The sequence below is a fragment of the Danio rerio genome, chromosome 12 (assembly GCF_049306965.1).
Source record: "Danio rerio strain Tuebingen ecotype United States chromosome 12, GRCz12tu, whole genome shotgun sequence".
Classification (NCBI taxonomy): Eukaryota; Metazoa; Chordata; class Actinopteri; order Cypriniformes; family Danionidae; genus Danio; species Danio rerio.
The window spans coordinates 50780001-50798157 of NC_133187.1; the positions used below are offsets into that span (position 1 = coordinate 50780001).

The window sequence follows — 18157 nt, forward strand, 5'->3', positions numbered from 1 at the left end:
GCGGCAGTTCTGTGGGCGCAAATGCCTTGTTGATGAGGCCAGAGGTCAGAGGAGAATGGCCAGACTGGTTCCAGCTGATAGAAAGGCAACAGTAACTCAAATAAGCACTCGTTACAACCGAGCTCTGCAGAAGAGCATCTCTGAACACACAACACGTCCAACCTTGAGGCGGATGGGCTACAGCAGCAGAAGAGCACACCGGGTGCCGCTCCTGTCAGCTAAGAACAGGAAACTGAGGCTACAATTCACACAGACTCACCAAAACTGGACAATAGAAGATTGGAGAAACGTTGCTGCTCTGATGAGTCTCCATTTCTGCTGACACATTCGGATGCTCGGCTCACAATTTGGCCTCAACAACATGAAAGCATGGATCATCCTGCCTTGTATCAGCGGTTCAGGCTGGTGGTGGTGGTGTAATGGTGTGGGGGAGATTTTCTTTGGGTCCATTAGTACCAATTGAGCATCAACGCCACAGCCTACCTGAGTATTGCTGCTGACCATGTCCATCCCTTTATGAGCACAGTGTCTCCATCTTCTGATGGCTACTTCCAGCAGGATAACGCAGCATGTCATAAAGCTCAATCATCTCAGACTGGTGTCTTGAACATGACGATGAGTTCACTGTACTCAAATGGCCTCCACAGTCACCAGAGCTCAATCCAATAGAGCAGCTTTGGGATGTGGTGGAACGGGAGATTGGCATCATGGATGTGCAGCCGACAAATCTGCAGCAACTGTGTGATGCTATCATGACAATATGGAGCAAAATCTCTGAGGAATATTTCCAGTAGCTTGTTGAATCTCTGCCATGAAGGATTTAAGCAGTTCTGAAGGCAAAAGGGGTCCAACCCGCTACTAGTACCTAATAAAGTGGCCAATTGCAATATTATAATAGCAAACAAATCATACTAAAACAAAACTGGGTAATCAATTTCGATAAGCAAGTGAATTATTATTCAGAGTATGAACAAAGTTGTCATCATGTTAGTTTTGCAACGCTTTCAAAATACTGAAAGAATGTAAATTACAGCATCAGGTTATGAAACGGTGAGCTCAGTGAGGACAGAGACTCTCTGGAGAGATGAAATCAGAGCATGACCCAGTAAAATCAGCTGGAAATGAGTTAGACGGACTGATGGAGACAGCACTGCGCAAACATTCACTGTACACTTTCATAACATCTGATATAAACACATTCCTGAAGGCCATCAGAGAGCAAACAACATCTGATGATCAGTTATGGACAACACACACACACACACACACACACACACACTCGCACAGAGACCAAGGCTGTTTACACAACAATGATGTAACCAAAAATGGAAAGGTTCCACGTCACAATGACACAGGCACAAACTGACATTGACACAGACACACACACAGAAACACACTAACACAAACACATACATTCACAATCAAATACACTCACAAACACACACACTAATCGAACACAAACAGACAAATGTTCCACATCACAGCTTTTTGCACAGACAACCCGACACACAAACACACACAGACTCAAAACAAACAAGAAGTGTCCTGCTTTTTGGCTGAAAATGTCATGTACACAACTCTAAGACACACACACACTCATGCTCAGGAGTATCTCACCACTGTGTGTGCTGCAGAAGTGTGTGTGTGTTTTATCCTCACCGTTGTGTGCACTGCAGAAATGTGTGTGTGTGTTTTGTCCTCACCGTTGTGTGCACTGCAGAAATGTGTGTGTGTGTTTTATCCTCACCGTTGTGTGCACTGCAGAAATGTGTGTGTGTGTTTTGTCCTCACCGTTGTGTGCACTGCAGAAATGTGTGTGTGTTTTATCCTCACCGTTGTGTGCACTGCAGAAATGTGTGTGTGTTTTATCCTCACCGTTGTGTGCACTGCAGAAATGTGTGTGTGTGTTTTGTCCTCACCGTTGTGTGTGCTGCAGGAGTGTGTGTGTTTTATCCTCACCGTTGTGTGTGCTGCAGGAGTGTGTGTGTTTTATCCTCACCGTTGTGTGTGCTGCAGGAGTGTGTGTGTTTTATCCTCACCGTTGTGTGTGCTGCAGGAGTGTGTGTGTTTTATCCTCACCGTTGTGTGTGCTGCAGGAGTGTGTGTGTTTTATCCTCACCGTTGTGTGTGCTGCAGGAGTGTGTGTGTGTTTTATCCTCACTGTTGTGTGCGCTGCAGAAATGTGTGTGTGTTTTATCCTCACTGTTGTGTGCACTGCAGAAATGTGTGTGTGTTTTATCCTCACCGTTGTGTGCACTGCAGAAATGTGTGTGTGTGTTTTGTCCTCACCGTTGTGTGCACTGCAGAAATGTGTGTGTGTTTTATCCTCACCGTTGTGTGCACTGCAGAAATGTGTGTGTGTTTTATCCTCACCGTTGTGTGCACTGCAGAAATGTGTGTGTGTGTTTTGTCCTCACCGTTGTGTGTGCTGCAGGAGTGTGTGTGTTTTGTCCTCACCGTTGTGTGTGCTGCAGGAGTGTGTGTGTTTTATCCTCACCGTTGTGTGTGCTGCAGGAGTGTGTGTGTTTTATCCTCACCGTTGTGTGTGCTGCAGGAGTGTGTGTGTTTTATCCTCACCGTTGTGTGTGCTGCAGGAGTGTGTGTGTTTTATCCTCACCGTAGTGTGTGCTGCAGGAGTGTGTGTGTTTTATCCTCACCGTTGTGTGTGCTGCAGGAGTGTGTGTGTTTTATCCTCACCGTTGTGTGTGCTGCAGGAGTGTGTGTGTTTTATCCTCACCGTTGTGTGTGCTGCAGGAGTGTGTGTGTGTTTTATCCTCACCGTTGTGTGCACTGCAGAAATGTGTGTGTGTTTTATCCTCACTGTTGTGTGCACTGCAGAAATGTGTGTGTGTTTTATCCTCACCGTTGTGTGCGCTGCAGGAGTGTGTGTGTTTGGTGCAGGTTTAGCGCCTCCTGCTGGAGCTGAGGGTTTCTGCTGTATTTCTCCTTTGGCGTGTGACAGTCTGTCCCTCAACATCCGAACTGCAGCCTGGAACACACACACACACACACACACACACGGTTACTACACTGATGACTAATCTAATCTGTGCCACAACCAATGCAGAAATTATATTCCTTCCAACACAGAGTAGGTGCTGCTTTAGGGCAAGGGTGTCCAAACTCGGTCCCGGAGGGCCGGTGTCCTGCAGAGCTCCAGCTTGCTTCAACACACCTGCAGGAAGTTTCTAGAAAGCCTAGTAAGAGCTTGATTAGCTAGCCCAGGTGTGTCTGATTGGGGTTGGAACTAAACTTTGCAGGACACCGGCCCTCCAGGACCGAGTTTGGACATGCCTGCGTTAAGGGAAGGCAATCATGAATATAAACAAATCTAGCTCGATCTGAACTCTAGCACTTCATTCTCTGAGCACACACAGAGTCTTTGTATAATTAGTCCAATTTCAACAAAAAACAGCAGCAAATAAAGGTGCTGCATGTACGTTTCTGACTCTTCTAAAGCATGTAAACAGCATCATATGCTCAGTGAACATGCTTGTTTATCTGAAACACAACGCTGAAGTTAGATATTCTGCAGTGAGCATGTGTGTTACGTGCCGGAGCGGCTGTCTTTGGCTGTTTCTCAATTCCAAGAACGCAGAGAACGGACTTGTGTTCTTGTGGAGAGCGGTCTTGCCAGGTATCCTCGGAAGAACGAACTCAGGAGACGGCGAGGGCAGAGAACGCGTCCTTTGAGAATTGAGATGCTGCGTTCTTCCTGATGGTCACGTGAACTTCACGCATTTTAAATGGAAATTATTTAAACATTACAGCATTCATATAACCATTTATTGTTTTTCCCCTTTTCAAAACATATATTTGCATAAAAACATTATAAATATACTCTGCACAATATAAATAAGACAGATTTTAATACAAATTTCAGCAAAAAAAAAAAACCTTAATGTGTTTATTCCTTTATTAAGATGTCCATGGTAATGTTTACTTTCACCGTTTCCTTTAGGGAAACTCCTGAGGTAAATAATTCATATCTATGAACTTTAATAATAAATCTAGATAAAATGCTGCGCTTCCCACCTCCAGTCGCAATGACTTCTGGGACTTCCAGAGCGAGTTCGGTGCTCAAGTCTGCATCAGTGCGTCCTCGATATCAAGATCACATCCGGAAAGTTTCACGCGAACGCATATTGAGAAACAGCTTTTGTTTTGGTCATTAAACCCGCCCAATGCCAGTTTAGCCAATTATATTTCAGCACCCCGGGTTGCCAGATGGTGGAAAGCAGCGTATTTCACTCATTCAGTCAGGAAGGCTATCTAAGCACGTGTCAGTGACTGAAATGCGCCCTCTGGTGGACAGTAGCAGACTCTGAAATGAGACGCAGATTCAGAGTTCCACATGAGGTTACTAATTAGCAAATATTATAAATATTAGGAGTGTAAACACCAAACGAAACAGGACAGAAATGTAAACACAGCCATTCAGAAGAGCCGAATAGTGCACTCCAGCACAATGCTGAGCTTTATAATCTAATGTTGTCCCCTGACGGCCGCACTCACACCACAATCGGGCTTTGGCATGCTTACGTCATCGCTGCTGCGCTGTTCAGTGAGAAGCGCTCTCTCACTCAGCAGCACAGTGGAGATTTCTCTAGTTATATCGTGTCAGTTGATTGACATGCAGTCAAATATTTCGCCAAACAGTCCTTAGGGATGCGGGGACACGCAGTCAGATATTTCGCCGAACACATCCGCCACTTTTGGCACTCATAAACAATCATAAAGCCCTCGTGCTGCAGGAATGAGGAGGTCTGCTGAAGGTGCAGCTGTCGTGCAGTGAGGAGTTCTCATCTTTAATAAAGTACGGCATGTTGTGTTCACTGAACAGAAGAATGATTAATAAATCCATATGAAACAGCCCCTTAAAGTCACGTCTCGCTTTCAGTTTCAGTTTCAAAGCCCAAGTGAACCGCGTTCAGGCACACCTCTTCCATTCAGGCCAGGGCCGGCCAAGTGAACCGTGCCTGTGCCCGATTCAGCGCACTCACACTTCTCAAACGATCCGGGAAACGGGCCTGGGCACGGTTCGGATAGCATAGTGTGAGTACGCCCTTAAATGTAGGTGCTGAATCACTGATATGTGTTGGTTTGCACTGAGTCTCAGTTCTGACGTTCAGTTTCAGACGCTTTATTTTATTCTCCAGATCTGAGCTGTACTATCTGCTGCTGCTTTCAGTAGTGTGGTAATAAATGTCATGTCAGACTCACATTATTGGCATTTCACTCTGAATAAAGCACATGAGCTGTAGCTGAGCATTGTCAGTTTTCTGTTGTTCAGCTGTGAGAAACAGAAGCCCTTTCTAATTTACTGATTCCAGGTGTTGGTTAGGACAAATCTCATTTTAATATGGAGAATACTCCTATCGTGTGTCGTTGCTTTTATTTAGTAGACAACGTAAACCCGACTTTAGGCTCAATAGTCAGGCACACTTCTGTAGATGTAGTCATCCTGGCAACCTGCACTTGCATGTGTTTTGAACCAGGCGTGCAGTTCCTAGTTCAACCACTGGGTGTCATATTTACATACTGCACCTTTAACGCCCCATTCACACGGGGCTTCAGCTGCAACGCTTGACTGAAGGCATGTCTGAAGTTGGGGCTGAAGCGATCGTCATATCAGCGTCAGCCAATGAAATTCAGTCAGCAATAGGCCTCTGTCTAGCAGGAGCATTTGCATTCAGCGAACTGATTGGCTGATGCTTCCGTCGGCACTTGAAAAGTTGAGCTAGTCCCAACTTCTGCAGCGAGCAACGCCTCTAAAGCGGTGCCGACGGATCAACAATGCAGTTTGGCAAGGCCTGACATCACCCATTCAAAGTGAAAGGGAAGCGTTGACGCTGACGCCCCGTGTGTATGGGCCGTAAGAAAAGATCCTCATTGGTTTGACGGCAAATGTGTGGCAAATCCTCACAACATTAAAAATCACGCTGCATTTGCTCACAGTGCAAACAAATGAAGAAAGCGCCTTCCCAGCTGTGTGTGTGTGTGTGTACCTGGTCGGAGTCACTGGGCAGGTAGTTCAGTGCTGCGCTCAGGCTGCCCTGAGATGCCAGAATACTGGAGTACTGGATGAGCTTCTGGGTCAGCGCTGAGCTGCGCACACACACCTCAGTGTTACGCAGACGCTCAATAGACTTCCTCAGGATCATCACCTTCTCCACCAGATCCTGCAGACAACACACACACACACACAATTAAGCAAAAGCAGTTTATAATTGATTTAAAGTCATGTTAAGGTCAATATTATTGGCCCCTTCAGCAATATTAGTGTTGGATTGTCTCCAGAACAAACCACTGTTATACAATGACTTGCCTAATTACCCTAACTTTACCCTAATTACCCTAGTGAAGCCTTTACATGTCACTTTAAGCTGAACACTAGTGTCTTGAAGAATATCTAGTCTAATATTATGTGCTGTCATCATGAACTGAAAATAAGGAACTGATATAGGACACAGAGTTACAGTCGGAGTGTGTGTGTGTGTGTGTGTGTGACCTCGAGAGCGAGTGGTGATGAGCAGTCTCTCTGCAGTGTCCAGCAGTCCACCAGACGCTCGATGTTCCCCGAGCAGATGAAGCACAGACAGGCCTGCAGACAGAGCTTCTCTGAGCCGCCAGCCTCCAGACGAGAGCCCAGAGTATCTGCGCGCGCACACACACACACACACACACACACACACACACACACACACACACACTTAAAGACATATCAATACAAATACACACAGACAGACAGACACACATGTACAAACAAACAGACACATACACACATACAAAGACACACATGCACACACACTCAAATTCAAAAGCACAAAGGCGTACACAAACATGCATGCGCACACACATAGACACACATGCACACAGCAGAGACGCATCATACAGTCAGACAAACAGACACACACACAAACGGACATGGAGGCGGACACGCATACACACATTCCAAACAGATACACATGCACACTCAATGAAAGTCTGAATGGTCTGATATCGAGGAGTCTCACCGCACAGACTAGCGAACTCCTCCGGGTTAGCGTAGGTTAGCAACGCTGCTAACGCCTCCTTCCAGTTATCAAGCTCACAGCTCTGAACGATATCACGCCAGTTCTGTGTCACTACTGACGAGATCAGCTGTGGAGAAATTAAATATACCTTTAATTAGATTATTATAATAATACAAATAATAAAACCATTGGTAAAATTAGTATCATAATAATATTAGTATAATAATAGTAATAAAAAACTACTTCAATACTTTTACAATAACAACAACTAATAATAATAATTAAAGGTGCTGTATGTCAGTTTTTGACTCTTGTAAAGCATAAAAACAGCATCATACATGTGGCATGAATACAATGTGAACATGCTTGTTTATCTGAGACACAATGCTGAAGTCAGATATTCTGCTGTGAACATGCGCATTAGTGCCAGAACGCCTGTCTTTGTTTTGGTCTCTTTAACCCGCCCAATGCCAGTTTAGCCAATTATATTTCAGCACCCCGGGTTGCCAGATGGTGGAAAAATGTGTATTTCATTCATTCAGTCAGGAAGGCTCTCTAAGCATGCATCTGTGACTGAAATGCGCCCTCTGGTGGACAGTAGCAGACTCTGAAATGAGACTCAGATTCAGAGTTCCACATGAGGTTATTAATGAGCAGATAATATAAATATTACAAGTGTAAACATAAGGTGAGCAGGTCACATTGCAACCCCGTGTGTCCTAACAACACGCTAGATGATAAGAAACACAGTGATCAACAATTTGGCTGTTTGCAGCAGACGAAACACGACAGAATTGTAAATTAAGCCATTCAGAAGAGCAGAATAGTGCCCTCGCTGCACTCCAGTGAAATGTTATGGTTTATAATCTAATTAATACACCTTAAACCTCATTAACATGATTAAATGTAAATGCTGAATCACTGATAGCCTGTGTGTTCAGTTCTAAAGTTCAATCTCAAACGCTTTATTTTATTCTCCAGATCTGAGCTGAACTATCTGCTGCTGCTTTCAGTTGTACGGCAATAAATGTCATTTAAAATGGCATTCAGACTCGCATTATTAACACTGAATAAAGCACATGAGGTGCTGGTTTGTACAAAAACTCCTTCTAATATGGAAAATATTCCTTCTATCGGGGGCCGTTGCTTATATTTAGAACACTGTTAAAATCACTCGCTCCTGTCCTCAATCTGGCAACCTGCACTTGCGTTTGTTTTGATCCAGGAGTGCAATACCTAGTCCAACCACTGGGTGTCAAACTTACACACTGCACCTTTATAGTAGTTATAGTAAACTATGATACTATGTACTATATACTATAATTGTTACTACAATAATATTAGTATTGTAGTAATAGTAATGTATAATATTACTAAAAGGACAAAAATAAATAAATAAATATATATATATATATATATATATATATATATATATATATATATATATATATATATATATATATATATATATTAATAATAAATAGAATGATGATAACCAAGATTTGTTGTTGTTGATGATAAAATTAATAATAAATATATAAATAAATACAAAAACAAATAAATAAAAGGATGATCACCCAGATTATTTGTTGTTGATAATGATGATAATAAAAACTAAAATTACGTTTGTTTATATAGATTTATATAAAACTGACTCTGATCTTCTAATCTGTGATTGTTCATAAAATCTGACCTCCTATAAAAACTAAAGTGTAATACTGTTCGTGTCTGTGTGACTCTGGTCCACAAAACCAGAGCCGATTTTTAGGATTTTAATTAGGAATCTGAATAAAAAATAATGAAAAATACTGAGATACTATAAAGTTGTCCCAAAAACAAAATTAAGCAAGATATATTTACAGTTATAAACGTAATAAATGTCTTAATTTAGCATGATCCTTTATGATTTGTGTATTGCTGCAAAATGCATTGCCTCCCCCCTAAAAATATATCAAGCAATCTTTCACGAATATTGTTTGATGTAACGTTTCAAAAAAATCATTTGAATATAGCATTAATTTTAACAACTAGGAAATGTGATATAATTATAGTTATTCCCATATAACCTTCATTGCTTTGTCTGCGCTTGAGTAAATGTGCTTTGAATGAAAGTGATTTGATGCTGAAATGTGCTGTCATCAGTGATGCCGGCTCACCATGGAGATGCTGTTGGTCTGTCGCTGCAGGTATCTCTGCTGGGTTTTCTTCAGCAGTTCTTCTCCTCCGCTGATGGACAGAAGGATGGCCTCCGCAAACCGACCGTCATTCAGACACAGATCCACAGCGCCCTCGAAGTTTCCCACTAACAGCGCCTGACTGATCAAACCGTCTGTATCTGCACACACAGGTAGTAACAAAATAGACATACAATAAACTTAAGTGGGATGTATGGACTGACTGTATATGGAAAAAGCTTCAACTTAGACAGTTACAGCTAATAGACTGGATATTTATTTAGAGTAGGGGTAGCATGTTTTTTTTAAATGATTTATTTATATAAATGCCAAATGTGAAATGTCAGAGGTCTCTGAGACAAATTAAATTTCCTTACGGGGACAAATGAAAAGTTAACTAACTTAACTAACCTCTGTTTATATGACTATCTGGATATGACCTGATCTTGACCTATTAAAGTGTTAGTTCATAAAAAAAATGTAAAAATTGATTATTTACTCATCTGCAAGGCCTTAAATACACAATGTTTGGGCCTTTTTAAGGTCTCCTTTAGTGAATCCAGTGACCCCCCCCCCCCCCACAAACACATGCGCTATAGGGGAATTGATGAACTAAATTGGCCGTAGTGTCTGAGTGTGTGTGTGAATGAGTGTGTATGGGTGTTTCTCAGTACTGGGTTGCGCCTGGAAGGCCATCCGATGTGTAAAACATGCTGTATTAGTTGGCGGTTCATTCCCAAATGTGAATTCTGTCACTGTTTCGGAGCATGCTAGCATATAGATATCCATAAAACACATGTGTCAAAGCAAGTTCCTGGAGGGCCGCAGCTCCACCCCTAATTAAACACACCTGATCAAACTAATTGAGTGCTTTAGGCTTGTTTGATACCTACAGACAGGTGTGTTGAAGCAAGGCTGAAACTAAACGGTGCAGGGCTCTGGCCCTCCGGGAATTGACTTTAACACCCCTGCCTTAAAACATACTGATAACAACACCTAAAAAACCTGCATTTTAATTTCTTAGGGACTCTGAAAAGTTTTATGAAACATAATTGTTCATCTTTTTTTGAGGTGCATTAACCTTATATATTAAAAAAAGAAACACACACACACACTCCAGATAGTTGAACTAATGCATCAAAAAATACACCGCAAAAAGAGTAGATGACGGTGGTTGCAGGAGGTTTATATGTTGGATATCTGTCTGAGGCACTTTTATTTAGTATGGAAGCTCTTCACTGAACTACTTCTGGAGTGCTGATTAAAATTAGCCAATGGTTGACATTACTGACACTGAGCTGGAAAAGCCTGCGATTTTAAGTCGCTTTGGATAAACCGTCTACTAAATGACAATGTAAATATAAGATAATTATTAAAATAACTCTATTCAACTGAAAGAAGACAGTCATTTACACCTATGAAGCCTTGAGGAGGGTGGTGCAGTGGGTAGCACAGCAAGAAGGTCACTGGTTCGAGTCTCGGCTGGGTCAGTGTGTGTTTCTGTGTGGAGTTTGCATGTTCTCTCCGTGATGGCGTGGGTTTCCTCCGGGTGCTACGGTTACAGTCCAAACACATGCGTTATAGGGGAACTGATCAACTAGATTGGCCCTAGTGTATGAGTGTGTGTGTGTGGGTGAATGAATATGTATGGGTGTTTCTCAGTACTGGGTTGCAGCTGGAAGAGCATCCGCTGTGTAAAACATATGCTGGAATAGTTGGCGGTTCATTCCGCTGTGGCGACCGCTGATGAATAAGGGACTAAGCCGAAGGAAAATGAATGAATGAATGAAGCCTTGAGGATGAGCACATAATGAAACGAGTGATTTTTGAGTGAACTAACCCCTTAATGATCAACATACTGCTGCTCTCTGATGATTCGACATATTTATTTTATACTTCTCTTTAGATAAAAGCATCTGCTAAATGAATAAGTAAATAAATGCAGTGTTCACCTGAGGATACGGGGATCTGGAAGGGCTGTTTGTCTTTCTCTTTCTTCGGCAGCTGACTGAAGAAATCAGCAGGAGATTCACCGCCGGGCAAACCGTCAGCAGCTCCGGCGCACTCATCTGCTCTCTGATACAAGGAGAAATCACATGAAGATTTAACAACAGCCATGTTTCCCTGCTAAATATACTCATGCACATTTTGGAGCTCTCCATGTTTGCAGCTTTCCAGTGTGTCAGATGTGAGATGTTGTTGTGCTGATTGTAAAAGGCCCCAGCTCTCCGTCAGTCCGTCATCACAGTGCTTCAGCATTATTCCTCTATTATTATTCCCTCCAGATCTTTCTTGAGCATCTGTCTGCGCTCCAGTCTCATGCATCTAAAAGCCATCGCATTCATTGCGTTTGGTCTACTGAAGCGCAGCTCATTGATTAGAGGAGGTCAGCCCAGTGGAGAATGCCAACAGTGCAGCACACTCCACTTCTCTCAGTGATATCCATGCATGTTTAGCAGGAGCTGAGGAGGTGATGCTCTTCTTATTACCTGATGTTTTTGCTATATTACAGTTTGTGCATTGAACAGAGCTAATGCAGACTGACACGCGCGTTGCTTTGGAGTTTTAACACACCTGATCTGAAAGTGTCTGCATCTTCTCTGCAAGATCATTCACATCTAAACCGTTGGGTTGAAGTTTCCTTCCCAAACAAGCGGAGATCTGCAGAAAACACACAACAGCTCAATACAAACTCAAATCACATCGCTTTTATAGTCACTTCAGCAGCAGCACATGTGATGATGCAAAGCTTGGGTGCAGATAGTGCAAAATACGACGACACACTTGCAGACAATAAACATTTATATACAACACACATTTATAACACACATTCGACATGCATAGTGAAGTTTCACAAATTAACTTCGAGAGGAGCACATGATATGATTGATCGCAGCTGGTCTCTCATCTGTAATCATTAGCAAGCCAATCGGATCATTCCAAACTCACTATAGATATCCCGTCTAGCATTACTCCCTTATCTCAATTTTTTAAAGAATCCCACCATCCCCCCATTTCCTCCTTTACGAGGGGGAGCTCTTCAGAACTACCTGATCTCGTACCTCCTTACATGCTCATTGACCAGGCGGGAGCCCTGGGCTAAATTATCTTCGAGCTCAGGGTTTTGGCAGGGCCAGCCCTGAACATTTGGGGGCCCTAAGCAGAATAATGTCTCATCGACATGTTCTGCTCCTCCGCCTGAAGAATAGAATTGTTTTCACAGTCCAATTTTTAAAACAAAATATCAGGTGAGGGGCAGGAAATGAAGCAAAGGTCATGGCTGTGTCTGTGCACAGATTCGCGTTCATGTCATGACCAGAGCGTCTTGCAGGTTACATTTGAAGAATGAACTTGAACCATGAGAACACAGAATGCAAATGAGAAACGAGATGCTGCAAGCTTCCTTGATCATATGACCTTCACCTTTCAATGACCTTTCAATGTTCATAAAATAAGGATCATTTATATAGATATTTGTTTCTTTATTGTGACTATATATAACTATTGATGTGCTAAAGCACTGTCAATAAAGATCATTTTTACAATGCAAATAAAAACCATTTCAGCAAGCAAATGGCTCAGACCACTGGCGCGTGGTGGGGCCCCCTAGTGGCGCTTAGTTTGCTTATAGGGAGGGCCGGCTCTGCTCTCTGTGGACAGCATGCCAAACCTGCTATTATCATCAGCAAAATATAAGCGTGAACTCTTGAATTGACATGAACAGACAGGTCATGCAAGATAAACAAGATTTTTTTAAAGCATCATCAAGACTTTTTTTTATGCAGTGTGAGAGGAGATGTTCAGAGTTGTGCGTTTTGCTGCGATACCTTTCTCTGCAGCTCGTCTTTACTGAATCCCAGAAGCCTCAAAAACTTCACACGCGCTTCATCCTCAAAATTCACCTGTGACAGAAATAAAAACACGACAATCAGTCAAACATTTACACTGATATCTATAAAACAGCTCATGCAAATGCTGATGATCTATGCCAGGGGTCACCAAACCCGTTCCTGGAGGGCCGGTGTCCTGCAGATTTTAGCTCCAACCCTAATCAAACACACCTGAACAAGCTAATCAAGCTCTTACTGGGTATACTTGAAACACCCAGGCAGGTGTGTTGAGGCAAGTTGGAGCTAAACCCTGCAGAGACACAGGCCCTCCAGGACCGAGATTGGTGACCCCTGCTCTATGCAATAATTCCAAAAGTAGAAAAGATTTAATAAAAAGAAACTGCGCAAATCATTAAAAATAAAATACATTATAAAAATATGAATAACAAACAATAAATATATATTTGTATTGTATTTTTGCTTGTTCAATTATATATATATATATATATATACACACACACACACACACACACACACACTCACTCTGTCTCTCTTTTTTATACGTAGTTTTATTTTTATTACTGTGTGTGTGATTTACCATGAGGAACCTCCAGATGTCCTGCTCGGCGTCGGTCGGAGCGCTCTGGATTTTACTGTGGCAGAAGCTGCTGAAGGATCCGGACTGCAGCGTCATCTGCAGCTCAGTGGAGCGCTGGAGGAACTCTGTCTCTGTGGTAACCTGACTCACATGCACCTGTCGAGGGAGTGGATTGGCTGGTTGTTGTTGCTGGGGCGGAGCCACGTTAGGGTTCTCAAAGGTCACCAGTTTCCCACCGAACTGAAGGAGACACAACACAGAGATACTGCTGGAGTCGCTATTCAGAATGTGAATGTGTATTAATATATATTTTAATCAGTGCTGGGCAAAGATTAATCACATCCAAAAACAAAAGTATATATATATATATATAATTTCATTTATGTGATATACAAAAATACCCAAAACTATTTTGTTACATAGATATTTACATTTATATATAATTAAATACATTTTATGGTTCAATTTTCAATAAATTAATAACACCCTGGTACAGACTCAGACAGTATTCCTGAGATACTCACAGCGAAAGATGCTCCTACAGGCCTCCGCACCCACTTTGGAGGCTTTTTTAACGGAGGAATAATGGTGGTCTCCACAGCGGCTTGAGGAACCTGAAGAGGCGGCAGAGTTTGACCCATCCCAAATGGGTCATTAGTATCAAACGAAGCGGAGATCTAAAAATAAAGAACAACCCAATGCAAAACGTAAATCCTTAAAGAAAAGTTGGCAAATAATCCATACAACTGTACCTGGTTGATTGTACTTTGCTGATGCGGCTATAATAATAATAATGATAATAATAATGATAATAATAATAATAATAATTATAATTGATTGTACATTAATATGCTATTATTAAACACTTCAATTTAATTAAATATTACTTTTATAACAATTATAAATTATCCATAAACTGATTTGTTCTCATAATTAATTTTAAGTTGTACAATTTATTTTAAATAATATTAAATTAATATTTTAAACTGTGGAATTCATTTAATGTTATTTTAATTATTATTAAAAAATTTATATCAATGTATTTTATTATGCAGTAAAGTGCATCATTTTTCAAATGAATGAACAACTAATTATTTTATTAAAGATTATCCATAAACAATCATAAGAACTCTTTTCATAATAATAATAATAATAATAATAATAATAATAATAATAGTGAAAAATGTAATTTATTGTACACAAACTATGTAATTAAAATTTACCATTACAACTATTATATATTACCCATTAACAAATTGATTTGTTTACATAATTTCATAATCTCAATTTCAAACTGCAGAATAAAATTTTGTAATAATTATAAAATTAATATTTATATTATACTACAAAATGCATCATTACAAATTAAAGTACAATTAAGCAATAGAATAAAAATAAATATTATCCATAAACAAATGTAACAATTCTTTGCATAATGAAAATAATATTAATAATATTCATAACAATAATAATATTTTATTATACCCAAAATTGCAACATTTAAAATCACTGTAAAATAAATTTATAATATAATTAAATATTACCCATAAACAAATGTAATAATTCTTTGCATAATAATAATAATAATAATAATAATAATAATAATAATAATAATAATAATAATAATAATAATACCAATAATAATAATAATAATAATAATTTCAATAATAATAATTATAATCATCATCATCATCATCATCATATTAAAAATAATAATTCTTAATCTTATTGTTATAGCGCAATTTATACACCAAAATGCATTATTATTATTACTTATTATTATTATTAAAGATTTCTATATAATTACTTATTATAATAATCAAATATTAACCATAAATTTTATTAATACATTTATTTTTAATATATTTATTAATATTGATATTAAAATCACATTTTATACTCAGATTTTTAATGATGACAATATGTAATATAACAATAGTATTTCTGTGTTATACACTAATATGCATAATTATTAAAGTTGCTGTATAATTAATTATAATTAGAATAACTCTATATTACCCATAAACAAAAGTTTGCACTTTTTTTTACAATGATTATCGTTCCAAGCAGCTTTGCAGAATAACCACATTATTACTTTACAGTCAGAATCCGAAGTGATGGAGTGGCGTATAGGGAGGCGGTATATAAACAACATGCGAATGAATATGAAGAGTGAATTGTGACCTGGTCGACTGTGCTGTGCTGCTGCTGCTGCAGTCGTCCACCCATAACAGAGTAAACACTGATGCGTCCGTCAAACGATGCGGCTGACAGGAGGGCGGGGTTTCGAGGACACCACTGCACATCGAAACACCACTGATTGGCTGTCGGCAGCTCATAAATCACCTAAAACACAACACACAAACGCTGTGATGGCCAACACTGCAGACATCATCACCTCACACACTATTGAATTACAATCATTACATTTAATATTGATTATGGCTATTTGACAAAATAAACAAACATTCAATGGTATAATGTCAGAAAAATGAAGAAAACATTTGTTTATGTGAACATTTCTATTATATACACATTGCACATTTTTTTATTTATTTTTTTACATTTTTATATTTTTGTAACTACTCTAGATTACACTTGAATTATATTTCACAATTTAATAATAATTGAATACAATTAATAAATTATAAAAAGTAATATAAAGATTTTTTATAACACACACACATATACATACACAGACACACACACTTTATAATATTTTAACCCATGTTTTCAATGCATTAATTAATATTAACACTGTATATTATTTGTAATTTGCTGCTTATTTTTAAACTGTTGAATTAAAGTAATGATATTTTATAAACACATTGAGAATTAATATTTTATTAATGGCAAATGTAAAGAAAAGAGAATGGTGTTATGGCAAAGTCACTGACTTGATTCTGAGGGAAATGTTTAACCTTTGATATTTGACCCTCATGTATAATATCACAAATGCAATCAGCATGTAAATGCATAGATGTGGCAGTGGTGCAGAAATAAAGCTCGAGTGTGTGTGAGTGTCTGTCTGTGTGTGCAAGAGTGAAGAGTGTGTGTGTGGTACCTCTCCAGTGTTGGGGTTCCAGCACAGGATGCGGTTGTCTTTCCCGCTGCTCAGCAGGAGCTCAGGATCAGCTTGACTCCATGAGATCGACAAAATCCCTCTGAGAATCAAAAGAGCAGCACATTATATCAGGATTCCCACTGAAATGTCAAATTCCCTGACTTTCCCTCACTGAAAAGCTGAATTCCCTTGACCTGTAATGAGCAATTAATGGTTTTACAATCAATAAATGTGATTATAATGGAAGTCAATAGAGCAAAAACAGCATCAACATCACCAAAGGGAAGTCAATCAAAAGATTTCAAAGCATTTTCCCAAAATATGTATCAAAATATAATATATATGCTATATTAGAATAAGTGAAAATTATCCATAAACAAATGTAGGAATTCTTTGCATAATAATAACGGAGTTATTATACACAAACTATATAAATAAATATTACTATTACAACAATTATATATTACCCATACACAAACTGATTTGTTTACATAGTTTCATAATCTCATAATTTTAAACTGCAGAATTAATGGAATGTTGTAATAATAAAACAATAACATATTTAATCATACCCTGAAAATGCATCATTATAAATTACTGTACAATAAATTAATAGAATAATTAAATATTACCCATTCACAAATTCTACAACTCTTTGCATAATAATAATAATAATATTAATATATTGATAATAATATTAATATAAATAATAATATTATTATTATTATTATTAATAGTAGTAATAATACTACTACTAATAATAATAATAATAATTATTATTATTATTAGAATTATAATAATAATGCATTCTGGTGTATAATAAATTATGCAATAATACTAATAATAATAATAATAATAATAATGATGATGATGATGATAAAGATAAAATAACAATAATAATGATAAAATAATAATAATCATAATAATACAAATATGAATAAATACTAATAACAATAGTAATAATAATAATAATAATAATAAAATATTAATAATAAGATTATAAATAATATTAATAATAATAACAACAATAACATAATAATAAAATATTATTAAAATAATAATAATAATAAATAGTAAAATTAACAACAATAATAATAATAATAATGCATTTGTGTATAATAAATTATGCTACAATAATAATAATAATAATAATAATAATGCATTTGTGTATAATAAATTATGATACAATAATAATAATAATAATGCATTTGTGTATAATAAATTATGATTAAATAATAATAATAATAATAATGCATTTGTGTATAATAAATTATGCTATAATAATAATAATAATAATAATAATGCATTTGTGTGTAATAAATTATGCTATAATAATAATAATAATAATAATAATAATGCATTTGTGTATAATAAATTATGCTATAATAATAATAATAATAATAATGCATTTGTGTGTAATAAATTATGCTATAATAATAATAATAATAATAATAATAATGCATTTGTGTATAATA

The 18157-nt window shown here is 38.1% G+C and overlaps 1 protein-coding gene across 3 annotated transcripts in view; it reads right to left on the reverse strand.

Moving 5' to 3' along the window:
• The window catches only part of sec31b (SEC31 homolog B, COPII coat complex component), a 48792-nt gene that overhangs the window by 17752 nt on the left and 12883 nt on the right, over positions 1 to 18157 (reverse strand). For 2 of the 3 annotated variants that reach the window (XM_001921546.9, XM_068224841.2), the window contains exons 8-19: positions 16683 to 16782; positions 15803 to 15964; positions 14143 to 14295; positions 13619 to 13858; positions 13018 to 13092; positions 11765 to 11851; positions 11143 to 11266; positions 9173 to 9351; positions 7017 to 7143; positions 6512 to 6657; positions 6009 to 6182; positions 2864 to 2989 (exon numbers count right to left, since the gene is read on the reverse strand). In XM_001921546.9, coding sequence (XP_001921581.4) covers positions 2864 to 2989; positions 6009 to 6182; positions 6512 to 6657; positions 7017 to 7143; positions 9173 to 9351; positions 11143 to 11266; positions 11765 to 11851; positions 13018 to 13092; positions 13619 to 13858; positions 14143 to 14295; positions 15803 to 15964; positions 16683 to 16782 — 1693 coding nt within the window. Of the gene's footprint in view, positions 1 to 1023; positions 1620 to 2537; positions 2990 to 6008; positions 6183 to 6511; positions 6658 to 7016; positions 7144 to 9172; positions 9352 to 11142; positions 11267 to 11764; positions 11852 to 13017; positions 13093 to 13618; positions 13859 to 14142; positions 14296 to 15802; positions 15965 to 16682; positions 16783 to 18157 lie in introns of those variants that run through there. The other variant, XR_012388269.1, reaches the window with a different exon arrangement.